At 40.1% G+C, this 18,817-nt stretch overlaps 1 protein-coding gene across 1 annotated transcript; it reads right to left on the reverse strand.

Moving 5' to 3' along the window:
• Positions 1-216: 216 nt before the first annotated feature.
• On the reverse strand, positions 217-17,489 carry arhgap31 (Rho GTPase activating protein 31). The gene is made up of 12 exons (XM_022190560.2): positions 14,230-17,489; positions 10,519-10,621; positions 9,990-10,134; positions 8,490-8,572; positions 8,268-8,375; positions 7,915-8,057; positions 7,602-7,809; positions 7,314-7,435; positions 7,020-7,076; positions 6,169-6,810; positions 5,912-6,060; positions 217-5,458 (listed from the first exon to the last, which is right to left on the reverse strand). Exons 1-12 carry the CDS (start codon positions 14,327-14,329, stop codon positions 3,443-3,445), a joined length of 3,876 nt encoding a protein of 1,291 aa, XP_022046252.2. The 5' UTR covers positions 14,330-17,489; the 3' UTR covers positions 217-3,442.
• Between the last annotated feature and the right edge of the window lie 1,328 nt (positions 17,490-18,817).

Consider the following 18,817-nt stretch of genomic DNA (forward strand, 5'->3'; position numbering starts at 1 on the left):
AAAAATCCTAAAAATATCTAAAGCGATTTCATATACAAGTAATACTTTTGATATTTTCATTAAGAACATTCACAAAAAATCCTCCAAAATCCAGCAAAATTTGCCGGATTTTGGTTGATTTTTTTGGTAAATGTTCTCAAAGAAACATATTTAACATTTCTTTTCTCTCCACCAAAAAATGTTCAAAGATTTCCAAAAAAATGTGGACTTCAGAAGTTTCACAGTGAAAATATATTTTTTTCTCCCCACATTTTCACACTTTAAAATGGGTCAATTCTGACCCGCAGGACAACACGAGGCATTTCCATCCAAAAAGACACTGAGAATCCAAATTAAAACCACAGTTAGTAACAAGCGGACTAGCAAAACAGTCACCTGAGCACCATTTAGGGACATCTTTAAAACATCTTTACAACTTCTGCAACAAAAATTCCACATTTTAACAAATACCTAAATTAGAGAGCAAAGTAGCTGTTAAAACCTGCTAAAGCAAAGATATGAAACAAGGAAGAAATGACAAATGAATAGAGTAAAATTAGTGATCCAAATCTCTTCTTTAGTGCTGCATGAAGACCGCTTAAATGTGTGTGCGCTTCACTTGGTACACACACAGGATGTCACACAGTTGATTTCATGTTACTGTAAGTACCATAATCTTTCATTTGAGTGTCATTTGACCAATTTCCCTGTGCAAATCATGCAGATTTAGCCCCTCAAGAACAACAACAACAACAACTATCAAGTGAGTTGGACACTAGTAAAAGTGATACATCAGCACACCCACTGATTTTTGTTTTTACAGCTTTTTATTCCCATAACTTTTTGTTGTAACAAACCCCATCAAGCATCTTATGTACATTCCTTCAGGTGCCACCATCCCATAATTAAGGCCAAACTCTCACCTTTTAAATCCTCAGTTCAGGCGTTTCTCCTATGAACACACACAGTTCAGTCAATCAGTTTCAGCATCAACAAGCATACAGGAGTTACAAAACAAACAAAAAAAAACACCCCACTAAAATCTCTGTTAACACGCCTTTTTTTTTTTTTTGAAAATAACACTGTAATCATTCAGACATCCAAACAGTATAAAAACACTGTAACCTCAGTAACATCCGCGTTATCTTAAATACAATGTAGCATCCAAACTGCTTATGGGTGTTTGCCCAAAAAAATGGCATAAAAGGTAATTACAGAAGAAAAGTGACAAAAATCTGGAGATTTCAAAGTCTGACTTTGACTCGAAGCACCATCAGCATCCGAACACACTGAATACAGTCGACACGCACAAAGTCCAACCTTCAGTTCACCGTCTGATGAGCAGCTCCACAATTTCACTTCTGATTACGTCCAAGTTTTTCCATTATTGTCGAAAAAACAACAACAAAACCTGCAACAAAGTCCAAAGTAATTACAGAAAATCCAGATATGCACGAATTAAAGTCCTCCTGTGGCTAAATACTATTAATTGAGCTTCTGATATATTTAAATCAGAAATAGGATTTTTCTTTTAAATACTAGTTTTACAAAAATCACATTGACATCAGCTTATCACAGAGCCAGTCGCTGCATACAGTAAATAGTGTAAGTATCAAGTTTACTTCATAGCACGTGTAAGTTAATAAAGGAATAAATAAACTCAGATTCGTGGTTGCTTAACAGTTTAAATGTCAGTTTTTCAGTTTAACATAGCATTTTTTTTGCTAATCTTTGCCATACATTTCCAGTATTCAGAGCCCTAAAGGATGAATTCAGTTCAGTTTACAATGACAATAATCTGATTATTATGGAAGTGAATGTGTTTGCTGCAGCACAATCCTGACTGTTTAAATACTGTAGAGCCCCAAAATATGAAGCCCCTGATTTGACACAAGCAGTATTTTCTAGTCCTGATGACATTTTTTGCTTTAATGAAATCTGGAAATGGTTCAAGAAATCTTAATTTATACCTGAACTACAGCTTTCAGTTGTTCTGAGTGGAGGAAATTTGCGAATTGAACTTTCTCCTGGATGTTTAACATCTGTCCGCTGAGAAAAACGTGTTTAAACTACTGACTGGAAGTGACTAAAAGGATTTACTCAGTAACTGCACTATTATTTCCACTGCATGTCTTCATAGTTCTCCTCCTACATTTCAAATAATAATAAAAAAAAAGTACTTTTTGCTTCTCTACACTTGAACAGATTTTTTATGGATGTTTATCTCTAAAATAAAATGTTGCTCTTCTTTCCTTCCTCATTTATCATCTCCTTGCCCCTCAGATGTAGCCAACATGTCTCCCACTGACTAAACTAGTTCACCTCCATCAATATCAACAACCTAATATTGTCCATAAAATACCATTCAAAGGAACATTTTACTGCAAAATAAATACTTCTGATGCTAATATACTTTGCTGGTAATGCTTTTAGTTTATCAGGAGACTACAGTACGGGTCATTTAAAATGGAATATTCTTACATTTTTGTTATAAAACCTCCACAGGGAAAATTGAACTTACAGTCACCACCTCTCTGAATATTCAGCATAAAGTCTGGCAGTGTTTCTTCCGCAACAAATGCTTCCCAGCACCTAGTTTGTTAGTCAAAGGATGTGAGCTTCACAGTTTTTGGCAGACGCCGTACTCTGAATCTTTTGAGAAGATCTGGCAGTGATATCCTGCGACTGTGTAGCACCACATACAATCTATGTGAGAAGGTAGACTTTGAAACCAACCGTTCTGAGCTACAACATTAAAACCACTGACAGGAGAAGTAAATAACACAATCCTCTCGTAGCAATCCGGTGCTCTGCTGGGAAACCGTGGGTCCTCTCATTCATGTGGGTGTTACTTTGGCAGGTACAATCCACCTTAATATTGTTGCAGACTACAAAATCTGCTCAGGAATGACTCAAGGAACAGAATTAAGAGCCCAAAATTCCCCATTCAGAACAGGCTTGATCAGAGCTGAGTTTCAACAGAAGCCCACCATTAGTCCTGTAGTTTTAATGCTGTAGCTGAATGATGAACACTGTAACTCCACTTGAAAATGTAACTAAATGTCACTCTCAAGTCACTATTATAAATATTTCCTTCATGAATCCCAGTAGAGTTGAAACAAGTAGTCGAGTGACAGCAAATTAAATGTATTTTCTCATCATTTATAAGCCAAAAGTTCAATTGGCTAACTGAGAAACTAATAAGCAGATAATGAAAATATTCTTAGTTGCAGCCCTCATCTCACACTCATCATGGCTTCCTTCCTCTTTCTCAGATACTTCCTGGTTTTTCATTAGCCCTTTTTATATTAACTGAAGCTTTACCTTCCTATAAATGTGTGAATCACTGCACGCAAAAATCCACTGATTCACAAAGGGATATTATATCATCTTCCTGTCAGCTTCCACTGATTCTTTATGCACTGTGTCTATTTACATACACCCAGTCTGAGTCCACCTCCAGTCACTCGATCTGTCTGTGGCTCCTGCTGTCAAATATCATCGAGCGTCTCTGCGGCTGGTAGAAGCAGCTGGTTGACGTTTCCAGTCTCTGCCCGCTTTTTGGAATAGTCATTTTATTTTGAAGGCCGATCCCTTCCGGTGTCCTGAAGTTCTCCGCCATCTCTTTAGAAAAGACATTCACTGCTGACGTGTCATTCAGGCTCTTGATGGATGAGAGGAGCTTGCCGTCGTCCCCTGACGGTGGATAGTCCATGATGGGGAAAGGAGGGCTGAGCAGGATCAGGCTCTGAGGCCTCTGTCTGTTCCTGAACGATGGTCTTTGCAACAGATTCCCTCTGTTGGGTCTGGGACAATCCACAAACACCTCCAGACTGGGTGTGGGTCTCCTGGTTATAACCGGCAGTTCTGGAGTGGACGTGGTCTTCCCAGAATCAGCAGGTTTCTCAACATTGGGGTGTTTTTGGTGTTTGGGGCCTGGTTCTTTGTTCTCCAGCTCCTCCTTTAGATCTGACATCATGGGAGGAGGCGCAGAGTTGCTTTTCTCTGCAGTCATTTTAGGATATTCCTTTCCTTGTTCCTTCGCTGCATCGGAATCATTCTCCTGTCTGGAGTGAGGTATCTGACTGTACTGCACCTTGGGAGGGATGACAGGCACAGCTTTGGCCTGGCATGTTTTAATCATGAAGGCGGTCCTCACAGACGACACGCTGACGGGGGCTGAGTTTCGGCGAAGAGGCGCCTGCCGGTCATTCAGAAACAGCTCCAGCTCCGAGGGCAGCCCGTTGTTTATGGGCCCAGACGAGGCCAGTAATCCTCTTTGAGAAGAGGACAGCTCGGATGAATTACGGTTTTGCTGATTGGAAATGTCTCTGATGTATCGATGCCCCATGTCTAGGTTCAGGGAAAAGGGCCTGTGCTTGTAAAGGGAATTTTCTTCTCTTCTCTCTGAAGCAGCTGCATCATAAGACATTTGTCTGTTGAACCTCTGGGATGACGCAGTATTCTTCTGTTTCGTTGTGCTGCCCTTTCCGGTTTGAGGTTGTGTTGCGTTCAGACTCATCCGTGTGGACGCTGACGGCAAACATGTCCACTTAGTTTCTGGTTTGCTGCTGGTGGGAAAGCTTCCAGAGAAGCGTTCGCTGCTCTTCGTGAGGGATTGTTTGTTGTTTTCGGCTGGAGGAGACGAAATCTTTCCCGCCTCTGAGCTCAGAGTCTCCACATGTGAGCTGAAAGGTGACAGCTGCTTGAACAGCTCCTCCACATCAGGTGAGTGAAGGGGGCTGGTGACCCACTGCTTGGTGGAGCTAAGGTCCTCCCAGGGCTCCACCAAGTCCAGCTCCTCAGAGTGTCCTTCGTCGTCGTCGAGATGCAGCAGCTCCAAGGTGTTGCGTTTTTCCTCCAAACACACTGAAAGCCTCTGAAGGATCTCCTCAGGAATCACACCTTTCTTTGCTCCGTCGCAGGAGATTTTCTGCTCCTCTTGAGGAATCCCAGGAGATTTTCTGTCTGTACTTTCAGCACCAGAGAAAGTTGCAACCGCTGGAGCATCCTCTATTGTCAGAGGATTTATTACTTGATCTAAACTGGTTTCTTTTACAGGAAGCTGCTTGGAAACGGGATCATCTTTGTTTAAAGGCGTTACTTCTTTTCGTAGCTGCTTCTCTTTCTCATCTACTACGTCAGCAGGTCGGACGTTTACCGTCTTTCCGGCAGAAACTACATCAACGGTTTTGCGAAGAGAAAATAAGATGTCCGACTCTGAGGGCTGTTTCTTTGCAGTGCTGGATCCAGTGGCAGATATGTGATCGCTCAGAGAGGTATTTGAAGACTGCTCCCTACACAGTAAAGACAGAGACGGAGAGCTGCGGCTTCGTTTTGACTTCACGTCCATCGTCAACTTGGTGTTCTCAAAAACTGGCTTAAAAGTCTCATGCAGCAGGTCGATTTCAGGTTCAGTTATCTTCAGCTCTTGGTGGAGGTCAGACCACAGCTCTTTCCCAGCAGAAGATCCCTTGTCCTGAGAAAACATAAAAACAGCAAGATTTTTTAAAAAAAAAATGTGATTCAACCTTTCAGATCTTAAACAATTGCGACAATGTGCTGGTATGAAGTCAAAAATATGTAGGGAAAATGAGAAAACAGACAAAAAAAACCTCAATTGTTTCACCAAATTACAACTCAAAAGTGCATCTAGGTGGTTCAGCTCTCATTTTAATGGGATTCAGAACACTGTGCTACCATTTAACCTTCAGATCCTAGTCAGTTACTTCTGTTTGACTTCGTTATTCTTGACAGGAACTAAGAAGCCACTGACAAACAACCTTTTTCTTTTTAACAAATAGAAGCTTTAATCTTAGTCTCTGGAATTAAATGACAATTTGGAAATTTGTCATTCAATTTGTCACCAACAGCACAGAAAACTCAAGCTCCAGTGAAAGGGAACATCTGTCATGTAATGCAAATGTTTTACCAGTTGTGTGTCTGTGGGCTGCTTGTGCGGTTCTTTCCCAGAAGATGGCGCTGCATCTTTGCTTTCTCGTGCATTTGCAGGAGATGGCAGTTCCAGTTTAGAAATATTCCTCCCAGCTTGACCTTGTTGCATCACTTCTTTTTTTGTATCTGAAAAAAAGACAAGAAAGTTTTTTTGATTAAATCCTTTTACACGTTCATGAATTTAGATTCAACACAACAAGCCTTTTTGAATGTGACAGTGGAAGATGTCCTCACCCAGCGGTGACACTTTAAAGGTCAGCTCCTCAATGTTTTTCTTCTCTACTCCTTCCTGCTTCTTTGGTTCCAGTTGAGGGAAAGTGTTGCTCTTTCCTCTGTTGCTGCTCTGCTCCGAGGTCTCTTTGCAGGGTTTCAGTGTCGCTGCTTTGTCTTTGGCGATCCCCCTGCATGGCGTGCTGTTGGAGCTGATAACAGCTGACACTCGCAGAGGAACAGACACGGCAAAAGGCTCAGATATGTTGACGGCTCTGCGCTGATGTCTCGGCGAGGACTCCAGGGGGAAGAAGCTTCCTGGAAAGGAGGGCCGGGAGGAGCTGCTGTTGTTGCCTGAGTACAACATCCTCCTGTTTTTCGGAGAGGTGGGCTTGTAGCCGCTGACATCATCACCTTTGAACACCTTAAGCTGCTCTGGTAGGGATTTCTGAGGGGGTGAAGAAGCACCTGGTGACCCCTTTGGGTTCACAGTAGAGCTCCAGCCACCCGTCGCCCCACCAGCCTTCTTCCCTTTAAACTCCCAGTTTTGGTCGTGTTCATTCAGGTCACAGAGCGAGTCGGATCCCAGCGTTCTGGATTTTACATCTGGAATAAAAATGCTGCCAGAGCCATCAGCTGGGCTATTGCTTCCTGTTCTGTCATCATCTGTGCAAAAAAAAAAAAAAAAAGGATGAGTGATAAAAATCTATGAACACGCTCTTTAACATGATATTATATGACACTCTAAAAATGTAATGGCCTCATTTTAGAATGATGCAGAAAACACTTCAATTTTGCAAAATGGCAGCATTCTAAAAATTTTACTCCTTATTTTAAATTCCATGCAAAGTTTTATCTCAAGGTTTTAGCCCCACCTGTTGGCAAAGAGCACAAGGACTCCATGCTCCTGGAGGGACGAAGAGCTGGCTTTTCTGCACAGAACAACAACAAAAAAGCCTGAGCAACTTGAACTTAAACATGTACCAAACATCACTTTTTCAAGCTTTAGAATTTTGGAAGAAATCTTTACATTCAATGTGAGTTACAGCTTCATAAATCTTGAGATCTCAATAATGAGGAAATGTTACAAGATAGATAGATACTTTATTAATCACGAGGGAAGGCAGTTGCTTCTGGATCTATTTGGTGTCTGACTGTTGACACTGTACCTGTCATCCCCTGTGCTCTGATGAACACGCTACCATTCCGGCTCAGTTTTCCCTTTGAGTCCACAGACCTTCCAATGTTGAAGATTGACTTCCACTTCTTTGATTTCCCAGAAAATTTTCTCCTAACACACAAAGAGAGATCATTCAGCCCACTGCTGTCTGACTAGCTCAAAAGTAAAAGACATATGGACACTTTTGGCTCCAGATAAACCCCAAACACCAGCACTCTACGTACTCGTTTTGTAAATCATAATCATACTGAGTCAGAAGACTGAATCCACGTCTTACTTGTTGTCCGATATGTCTATGACGGTGTGGTAGAGCGTGGCAGTGCTGGTGTCAGGCAGACTGTTCTCTCGCTGACGTTCTTTGTGCACAGGATGGTTTGGACTCAAGGATCGAGCCTGAGCTTCTTCCAGGCTCATCAGTTTCATCGTCCCACACTGACCGCTGATGGGAAGTGTCGCATATTTCTCTCCACACATCAAACTTGGCCCTGGGGAAGTGTAATAAGTTGGTATTTTCAGTGGTAAATTAGGAAATCCTTCAGCGCAGCAAATCTCCCACAAAAGAATGTGTTTAAATTGTTTGAACGTCATACCTTCTTTAGGTTTAATTTGTGCAGAATCATTGCTGAAGATCTGCTCCGTGTGGTTTAAAATAAACTCAACCACTGACTGTTGAATCCGCACCTCCTGGAAAGCCATGTCTCCATTACCAGATGAAGACTCGATGTCTTTAGATCTGAGAAAAAAAGAAACGTTAAAATCTCTTGAAGTGTGGACAAAACATGTTTCCTATGAATATTTTCCAAAAAACAGGAAGCATGGGAGCACCAGAAAGTATAAATTAGGATTGTTTGACCAAAGGTATTTCTGCATTTCATGCTGCATTAACAATAGAAATCTGCTTTTCTGTGAAGTGCTTCTGGCACATCGGTGAAGCTTAACTCACCTTAACAGATTTGGAGCCCACACCAGAGCCAGGTTACGTGTGTGCATGTTCGTCTGGGTGCTTAAGGTGGCGAGGTGGGCCAAGTGCTTCGTCAGGTACTCCAGAGTCCTGAGGACAAGTTGATCAAAACTTCTTACTTCACAGTCACAACATTATTAGTCAGTCTGAGCAAACAGGACTCAGATGGACAACAGCTGAGAGAGAAAAAGGGCTGAAGTTCACCTGAAGTGAGGAGCCGGCAGTTCTTTGATGACCCTCTGAATGTGTAAAAGTCTCTCATGATTACCATGGACTGAAACTGCCTCCTGTATGTAAAACAGACACATAAATTCACATCAAGAGTATTTTTTAAGTATTTAGATGCTTGATCCAACTGCTGAGCGAGCATTGTATTAATTCTATCTTCATTGTTTGTGATCATGGATTACAAAAACTGCCTCATTTCTGAGCTAGACTTGATTTGAAAATGCTACCAAGATCTCACATCAGTTTTTTTTTTGTCGTTGTTTTACCAGATTACCAGTGAACAGGATCAATGTACTGATGAGTTTTCTACTTTGACTCCCAATCCAGTTATCCAGTTCAGCAAACAGACATGCTCTGGAGCTTGTGCAGTCAAACTAACACGACTGAGCTCCAAACAGCTGAGCACACAAGTTGCAATTGTTATGTGAGGTGGTAAACACAGTAGTTAAACTTGTTTAGTCTTGTGTCATAGTCCAAGTATGAGAATTAACTTTAAAATGTCCCGTTAAATCCAAAAAAAGGCCACAACATAATGTCAGAACAGATAGGTCTATCCATCTAAAAACTGAAGACAGACTTCGTTCTTTCCAAGAAAACAAGAAAGTACTTATAATCTGTTCTGCTTCTTTTTCTAGTTCAGTACGTGAAGGGCAGATTTTTCCAAAAACACCAGACTCCCGGAGTTCTCAGGAACAAGCAGCACGAGATGTATGAATGCCAAGGTATGCAAATGGACTGTCAAGGTACACGAACAGGCATGGACCAGGCCTTACAGTTTTCCCTTCTGCCCTGCTCTGGTCTTTTTCATGTCTATATTTCAGCCAGAAAATAGAGGCCAAAAGCTTCACTGTGGTGCTAAATGTAGAGATCATGTCAAAGCAATTTTGTCTAAACAGTCGTAGTCAGTAGTCTATATGTGGTTGTCAGTGAGATGTTACATTTATTTTAGGATCCAAATATACTTTTGTTTTGCTTCATTACAAACCCGAAACTCCCCTCAGACCCAAAAGTGCCAGAAACAGATTTTTTCATGTTTAAATGCAACTCCTAAGTCATATATTGTTTGAGAGCAAGCTAAAAACAGGATTTCCCACAAAGAAACAAAAATATAGCCGACAAAGACAAGAAACTTTCAGCATCTTACAAGTATGCAGTAATATTATAGTTTTGCTTTTGCAGCAAAGGTAAGACGTGCTAATCACACCATTTTCTGAAGAGAAGAGAAGAAAACAGCTGATCGATGCTAAGCCAAAGAGAAAGAGCTGAGGCTTCACTCAAGGTTGGTATCACGCTGACTCTGAGGGATCATGTGGAGTAAATACTGCTTACTAATGTCTGGTGTTGCCATTTTGTCTGTCACTAATTACTATTTGTAAAGCGTGCAGTTAGAATAGATGTGCTGTCAAACCACTTCTGAGTCGCACAGAATTCCCTCCTTCCTTATCAAAACCGCAGATGTGACTTGAACGTACTCACTGTGAATTTGCTGTATAGCTCGTACGTGAGCAGAGGATTTGGAAGCTCCCTGAAGTACAGCTTACATAAGGAACCCACACAGTGGATGTCCTGGAGGTACACTTCCTTTGTAAGGTCAGGGCACGCCTCAGAACTGAATTCCTGCCTACACACAAACACACACATAGACACACACACACACACAGAGTTAGCTGAATGCTTGAATTGTTGAACACCCTCTGCTAACTACTGATGCAGCATGTGGCTTGAAAGACTGAAGACGATCCAGTCGACTAGAAAAGCTGTGAGGAGAAAAACAACGAAGATGCTGCATGACAGCTAATTTTATGTGCATAATTTACTGAAAACACCCGTAAATATTGAGAATACGCAGAGAGGTGACACATTAACTCTACATCTAGCTGTTCAAGATTTGTCATCAGTGATTGGAGGTTTTTATGTCTTAAGCCAGATTCACAACATCATCATTAAACTATTGCAAACCTAAAAAAAAAAGTATGCTTGTACATGAAAAACACTGCATAACTACCTGAGACGTTGGATGTTTGAGGTGACCCCCGACAGTCTGTAGATCCCGTCCACAATCCCATGTTTCTCAATAAATTCTGCACATTTCTTCAGGACCTGAGGAACTTCAGTGAAGAAACAGCATTAGTCAGACACCGTTAGAGCAACTTGAACACATTTATTTTCTCCAGTTTTAGCTCCATTTACGCTGCACACATGCACATCGGACCTGATGCTCAAATTAATCTTAAAAGCAGGGGAAGGAAGCGGCTGTAAATGTAACGTTTCAATGGTAACAATGCACATAAGGTTGACTTCACGGTATGTGGTTTGTTCCACCGTGGCTGTTTTCTGCTCCTTAGGGCCGGTGATTGTAGGTGGACTTTGACAGGAAGTTAAAAATGGTTTGTTTGTTTCAGAGGAAAGTTGACACACCCAGTCGTTGTAGCTGGTATTACTTACGACATTTCCTCTAATAGAAAACGGCTTTTGAAATGTTACCACTGACCTACACAGGTTTCTAAACTACAGCGCATCACCTTGTGTGTTCGGTCACACGTTTTACAAATCTTCATAGACGTTACCGCTTCTTTTTACAGTTTGATAAATCCAACACTGATGCTCCAGTAATTGCAAATCAATATGCTTGGAAAAGCTTATTATGTACTGTAAAAAATACAATAGGTTGTTGGAAAATCTGACAGTGTAAAGTGAAGAAGCACTGTCTCCACTAGCAATGCCACAAGATAGGCCATTTTATACGATTTTTTAGTGATAAATTATTTTTTCCTTAGTTTGTAAATATATGTTTAATAGACTGCAGTTTATCACAAATTGCTGAATTTAAAAAAAGTTTCCATAAAATTGCGATTTTTAAAAATTCTTTACTGTTTTAGGTGTTTAAGGGGATTGTGCATTTTTAAGTGTTTAAAAAATTAGTAGATCTAAATGCTGGATCATTATTATTAAAGACAAACATTTCTTGAATGCGGTCCGAAGGTTTATGTTTTCTAGAAATGTTATTTACGGTAGTCACTGTAGTCTTTGCACAGTGTAAAACAAGAAAATGTTGTAATTGACAAGCAACTACAGTTACAGTTAAAGCTGGTTACACTGGTGGAAAGTTTAGTTCCGGCACTAAACGGTGATGTCTGCATTCTACTGTAGAGTACCATAATCAGTTTTATAGTAATTAAATGTGAAATTAGCTGTTAAAGTAAACTGCAATTGTCACACTAAAATTACAGTAAAATACTGGTGACTACACCTGCCAGTATTTTACTGTAAATTTTCTTAGTGTTGCTTCATATTCTGTTCTGCTGTGTTTGACGCATGCACACATGGAGAGAAACAGATAGCTAATCTTAATAAAATGCAGAGCAGATGAAGAATCTGACTTTGCTGTATTTGTGATTGCACTGTGATTTAGTCGACTGTTAACTGACAGAAGCTTGTTTATTATTTGAAGTTTATTGAGGATGTGCATAAAGGCAGAATCTTAAAAACAAATATATGTTGATTCACCTTGGCATGATATAAGAACAACAAACTCCAACGTTAAATCGGATCTCACATCTTCAGTCTCCCAAGAACCAACACACTGACTTATTATTGTGAGAGCCGGTTTATCATAGTTACTATACTTGTGGATCAATAGTTAATATGACACGTCATCAAAAGGGTAAAAAGTAGAATAAAGAAACCACTTTGTTAGTGTTTCAGTTTCATATGCTGACTTGTATTGTACGATGTATTCTTTAACGTCCCAGCATTAATTATTCTGCTGGTAGTTGCTCTGTCTTTTGTAGACTTTTCTGGGAGTTTTGTGCATCTTTTGGCATTAAATGCAAAACTGATGATGCTGCAAACAAAATTTAGAATCCATGCTCCACAAAAATGAACGTCTGAATATTTCTGGCAATGGTTAATTTCTCAGTCCTCACCACAGACACCATCAATCTGCCATTTACATTCTCATCTTTTGGACTTAATTGGATTTTCAAATTGCATGCCTGTGGTCAAACTCTGGATAATGAATAACTCTGGTGTCTATTTAGTGCCTCTTCGTTTCTGCACTGAGGGAGGACTTCAAATCTAAAATTATAAATAAAACTTCAAATTAGACTTTTTAAGATACCAATAGAAACAGATTAAATCAAATCAATACTGGATAATTGGTGAAAACATTTCATTTTGAATCTGTGTTGTTACCGAGTCAGATGGAAGTTTTGTTTCTACAATCATCTTAAATGTTCCATTAAATGCTGAAACTACCACTGCAGCTCAGTATCCAACTTAAAAACAGGACCTTAGCAGCCCTGCTGTGTCTCTTTCTTTTCTGAGGTCTTGTAATCACATTTTACAGTAACATTGTTGTGTGTTGACTTCAGCTCCTTTAAAGGTTCTGGTTTAACAAAACCTTGCTATAAAACTGCTCACGTTTGTGCACTACTCTGCTCCAGAGGCTGCTACTTTCTGAAATACAGGGTAAATGTGCAGTTTAACATCGACATTGACAACATGATAGAAATGTGCTAAAGAAAACAATATGATAAAGTGAGAAAGGAAGTGTGCGTTTGATGCCCTTTCTTACCAAATACAAGATTGTCATGGATCATTCTTATTCTATTTTTTATTATTTGAGATATTTTGGTGTTTAATTTGAAGAATGCAGAGATCAACATCAATTTTTTTAATAAAAAATTTCTAATATCTTGTGCAAAACAAAAGGAAAATTCAACAACTGCGCTGTACTGGATGTATTGGAGCTGTTGTGATGCTAAAATTGGATTTATTTCAGTACTTTAGACACTAAAGTAGGGCTGTGCAGGGATCATGTGTGCATCACAAACAGATATATAAGCAAGCCTTTGATGGTCATCTAAACTTCTACTTTGTGGTGCTGTTGGTAGTTTCCAGGGGTATTCAGTCATTTTTATTAAAAGGCATTAACAACTTGAAAGCACAATATGTCTGCTGCTGCCATGACAGAGGGGTTCGACCAGAACCTCCTCCCTCACTTCCTGCACTAAATACCCCGCCTTGCAGTGCGTCCACTCCATCAGGTCTTCCTTAAAGTTATCCTAAACACAGCTATTCATACGTGTCTGCACGTGGGGATATTCTGTTCACTCTTTTTTTCTTTCTAACATATGCCAAAAGCAGCTGAAAGAAAAGAAGAAAGCACTACAAGAATAAAAAAGAAACTTCTCGTGCAAAATCTGACCACTTGGACATTTTATGATGCCTTTTGTTTGTTTCGTTTCTTTTTTCCCTTCTTCTTGGCCCATTCTTCTAAGCAGCAGCGCCGCCCCGTCTTTTGTCAGACACTAAATTAGTCATAGGAACTATAGTCACCATAGGAAATTGACACAAAAAATGTAGGAGCCACACCCAAAATCACAAATGACCATTTAATGAGCCAGTGGGTGAATGAATGGCATTACACAATGTAAAGCACATGTGATAATGCATATATGTAACTTTTAAGGACAGGCTGTATTTGTTACATAACGACACCTTTCTCCTTCCTGTCTTACTTTTACCACGTTTATGCAGACAGTTAAAATAGTCAGCATAATCTGAGAAATGACTAATCAAGCTCAGTCCTCACTAAAAATGTCACCATCTGTGTCTGAATCAAGTAATCCATGAAGGAAATAATGTGTAGTTTGAGTGTAGCTGCTGGTAAAGGGATATTTGATTTCAAAAGAAGAAATAAAAAGAAGTTTACCATCTTGTCCTGAACTCTGGAGATGTTCTATCAGGTCACAGCCGAACGCATTTTCATTTCCTTTCTTTTTTGGCTTTTGCTTACTCCCTTTATTCTTCATGTGGCTCCAGTTAGTGGTCCAGATGATTAAAACAAAAAGTTCCTTGAAAGCTCAGCGACTGATCCATATGACCTCAAGAAAGGTTGAGATTGCAGGTCAAAAAGAAGCCGCATAGAAATCCCAGCAAACAGCTCCCAAAAGTCTGCATCCGCTCACATTCTGACTAACCACACTGTTGGAGGCTGAGAGCAGAAGTGACGTCACTTCTGAAACTTAAAGTCCGTTAGATTGTTACAACTGCAAGAGATGACCGAAGAAAAGACATGGTGTGAGAGCTGGTTTGCTCAGACTTGGCGGTCCACTGCTTTATCTCTGAAGGATTTGCAAAAACAGCATTAGAATCGGCCGGTTTCCTGTTGTTTTTTTACCCCCAGCCAGTCTCCCTCTGCTTCTTTTTATCTCCTCCTCTTTTCCTTCATTCCACACAGTCTCCCCTTTTCACTGGCTTCTCTGTTGCTGAGACATACAAGCATCATGAGAGGAAAACCCTCTCATGAACAGTAGTTTTCATTTCCAATCCACTTCTTCTTTCAAATTTTCCGAAAATTCTCTGTTTGAGATGGACTCGTGGCAGTGGTGTGGCAGGGATTTTTGAAATGTTCAGACTATGTAAGGGGAGGGAAGTGAAGTTAGGGGAGGAGGAGGAGAACAGCTGACTTCTGTTTCTCTCCTGGTTTAGGAATTACTGACCTCTTTTATTCATTTTTTTTCCATGTGCCCAAACTTGGAGCTAACGGGAAAGCAGCTCTCTGCCTTCCTGAATGCTCCCAATGTATACAGTTTCCTGTGCAAAGAGTCCAGGCTCGAAAACAAAAACAGACGGGTTCTGAAGGAAGAGGGAAGTGGGAGGTGACTGAAGTGAGGGCCTGAAGGGCACAGATGGGAAATGGGGGGGAGATAAGGGGGGTGACGATATGAGATGGACAACACATGGTTCTCGTTACTAACCGCTAAGCAATGGATCTCTTTCTTTTTAAACCGAACAGCGCACTACACGTGTAGCATTGATGTTGTGGAAAGTAAATGATGTTTCCTGCATCCACGTCTTCAGTAAATATCCAGTTACAGCCCTGCCTGAGGACGATCATGCACAACTCCATAAGGAGTGAGGATCCATTCCTCACATTTGCAGCCTTCTAACAGCTTCACATGTGAAATTACAGAAGCTAAAACCAAAATTCCATAAATTGAGGTTTGAAATTTTACAGCTGTAAAACGCTGAACTTTCCGGGAAGTGATATTTTAAGACCCAATCACTAATTGCAGTATATCTGCCCCTGCTGGATTACTGTCAAACCGCCACTGGTTGCAGTGATTTGTTGGATAAAAGACATTTATCAAATTATAATTCAACACAAGTGAAGCCAGAAAAAGCTTCTGTATGCAGGCATCTGACCACATGTTCAATCAGCTCTGCATGTTTGGGGCAAACCGATTTGGTTTTGGAATAAACAGAACCACCATCTAAATGTGACATAAGAGGGGACATCCACAAAACTGTACTGAGCCCTTGGGGACAGCAAGCAACCCACATAGGTAATTTAGCCAACAGTTGCCTATTTACACAACCACCAAATGTGCTTGCACATTAGCATGAATTCAAGGTTGGCATTTGACCATCTTACGAATATAAATTTCACTTTTTTAGCTCTGTTTTGGTCTCCACCAGCTCCTCTGGGAATCATCTGGCTCTTGAGCTGCTAAATGGTAAAATAGTAAATGATCTGCACATAAATACCACTTTTCTGGATCAAAGTCTCACAAGGCAAGGTGGGCACTTTGCATTCAGTGTCTTGTCCAAGCATTTTGGGCTTGCTTTACCACATATATTCACCAGCTAACTGCTAACATTGCCTATCTCTTGTTGAATGCTGCTTAGCTTGTGTACTGTGGATTCATTAGAGATTTGTTGCTACAGCTGCCTGTTTCAGCCCAAACGCTGACAGGAGCAGTGAGCGAACCAAAGTTAAGTAACAGGCTGGAAATCCAAAACAATGAGCTGTCAGACACTGAAACTCTGAGCTGAGATAAAATTGCAGAGCTGGGTGATAACAAATGACCCCTTTCACATCCAAGTAGCCATGTGATCCTGTGTTGGTATAAAAATATTCATCAGCGCTGCTTTTAAGTTGGCTAGTTTTTTCATGCTTTCCTTGAGGGCATTCTATTTCTGCTTCTGCTGTATCTATTGAAGAAAATATGGGAACCGCTCACAGAATGAAATCTGTCTGATAACGCACAATCACGTACACACACATGCACTACTCACATAGTTTTCAGTTCAACTGACCTGCATAACTTTGAGTTGTGGGAGAAAACTGGAGCGCTGAAAGGAAACTTACACAAACTCTAATCAGAGTACAGCACTGATCTGCTGAAATGACTTGAAATACTGCAATGACAAAACCTGACATTAGCAGGCAATTTGAGCCAATCAAAAGCCTTCTGCAATAAATGATTACTTTTCTTATTATGCCACTATTACGTAGATTCTTACACTCATACATTGGTTACAGTGTTTGCAAGCAGGATCAGTACAGTACACATTGTGGGAAAGACTGGCCTTCTTGTGTCTCTCAATGGTGTGGTTTGTAGAGTAGATCATAGTGTTCAGACCAGCAGAGTTGATATTTTTGTGCTAAACGTCTTTTGTGAATGTCACATGTAAGCTAGATGACCAGGCCTGGCCTCCGCAAGACAAAGCTTTCTTTCTGCTCCATAGGAAGTGGAGATGACATCATTCTGTTCATACAAAGCCTCAGACATCCCGCTCTCTCTTTGCATTGGTTAATAATAAAAAAACGTGTCCATGCTAAGAAGACATTGCATTGTGTGGGGGAATAATAAGGGGTTATTCTCGTCTTTACTTTGAGAACATGTCCTCAGAGCGATGCAATGTCTTGGATAATTGAGCTTCAGATAAATGAGAGAAGAGAAATGATGCAAGGACAGGAAAAAGAATGTTTGTCATATATGAACACTGTTGATCTGAGGTGAAGATAATATACTTTAAACTTCATGTTACTCACCGATAGCTGCTGTCTGTTGAATGCCTGTGAACACGAATAATGCAAACAACAGTGAAATTCTTGTAAGATCAAAAGTTTAGCACAAAATTTGTGTTAATCTCCATAATTATTCATGTGGCAGAGTTTGCACTTTATTATATTCAAGTAAAGCAGTATTTTATATAATTTTACTGTGGTTTTATCCCTAACATTGTAAATCACTCAGCTAAAATTGCACCAACCCCAACTTCACTTTTTAGTGTAAAACAATTTGGTGGAGCAGCTATTGTTTTACACGTGTTATATAAGAACAGTTACTTTACTTAACTACACTGAAAATGGACAAAAGCACAAAAAATATTCGGAAACAAACAGCTTACAGAAGAGTAAATACAGAACTAACTGGAAAAAAAGAAACACGAGGGATAAACAAAAAAAATGAGACCCATCATGCCAGCACCACAGTTAATGTACCAACAGTTTGGTGTCATTTTCATGGCTTTAAGTTACAATGGTATATACGACTTATCATGACCTCAACAAATTAGTTGAGTGTAGCTTTCTAACCTCCCAAAGAAACCAACATCACAACAGATATTTGAGCATCAATTGACCCAAAATCTTGTAGTAACACACAATGTAATTACATTAAGACTCCAAATGAATAATTCCATTAAGCAAAGAAAACATGGTGAAAACTCAGCTGTACAAAATGACATCACTTCGCCTCTGCAGGTTCTTTAAAGTACTGTTCTATTCATGTCTGGGATGCCAGAGCTGAAATTCCCACCAAGTGTCTGCTATTATTGTAAAGAGCTGATTTGATTACCAAACTGACGTACTGTGTTCAAACTAAACAAGTCCTCTTAAAACCACATCACGTCTGAACATACACCACTGTGCATTTACCAACCAGCAGAATGAACTGTTACTTACCATATTTCTGTTGTTGGTTCATCTGGAAAATCAAATATTAAATTTATAAAGAAATCCATTTACTTCAGGTCACACTTGCTGTTGTTCCATCATATGATCCATGTTTGTTCTGTGTTCTTCTTCCCACAACCAAATAAGACTGAATCACATTCGTATCATTATGTGTTTAGACTACATTTGTGCAAATTGCCTGGTAATAACAGCAATCTCTCTTTAATTTACAAAGGAACAGAAACCTCCTTCAAGATCGTCTTCAAAAGTGGAAGTTGTGCTTTCAGCGCCCCCCACTGGTCAGATTGTTGCTCTGCAGACTGCTACCATCATGGTGGGAGGTGAGCCTGTTACACAAACATCATTCTACCTTCACACAAAAACATCAATTGCATAACAAATTACTGTAATATGGCAGGTTTTTTATGTAACTCGCTGCAGGGGGAATTTCAGTTTAAAATTAGATATCTAATTGTACCTACAAGTACTGCCAAAACATCTCTGATAATACAGATGCAATATCAATTGCTTAATTCAGGTAAAGATCATAAGG

Source organism: Acanthochromis polyacanthus, chromosome 17, assembly GCF_021347895.1.
Source record: "Acanthochromis polyacanthus isolate Apoly-LR-REF ecotype Palm Island chromosome 17, KAUST_Apoly_ChrSc, whole genome shotgun sequence".
NCBI classification, from domain to species: domain Eukaryota; kingdom Metazoa; phylum Chordata; class Actinopteri; family Pomacentridae; genus Acanthochromis; species Acanthochromis polyacanthus.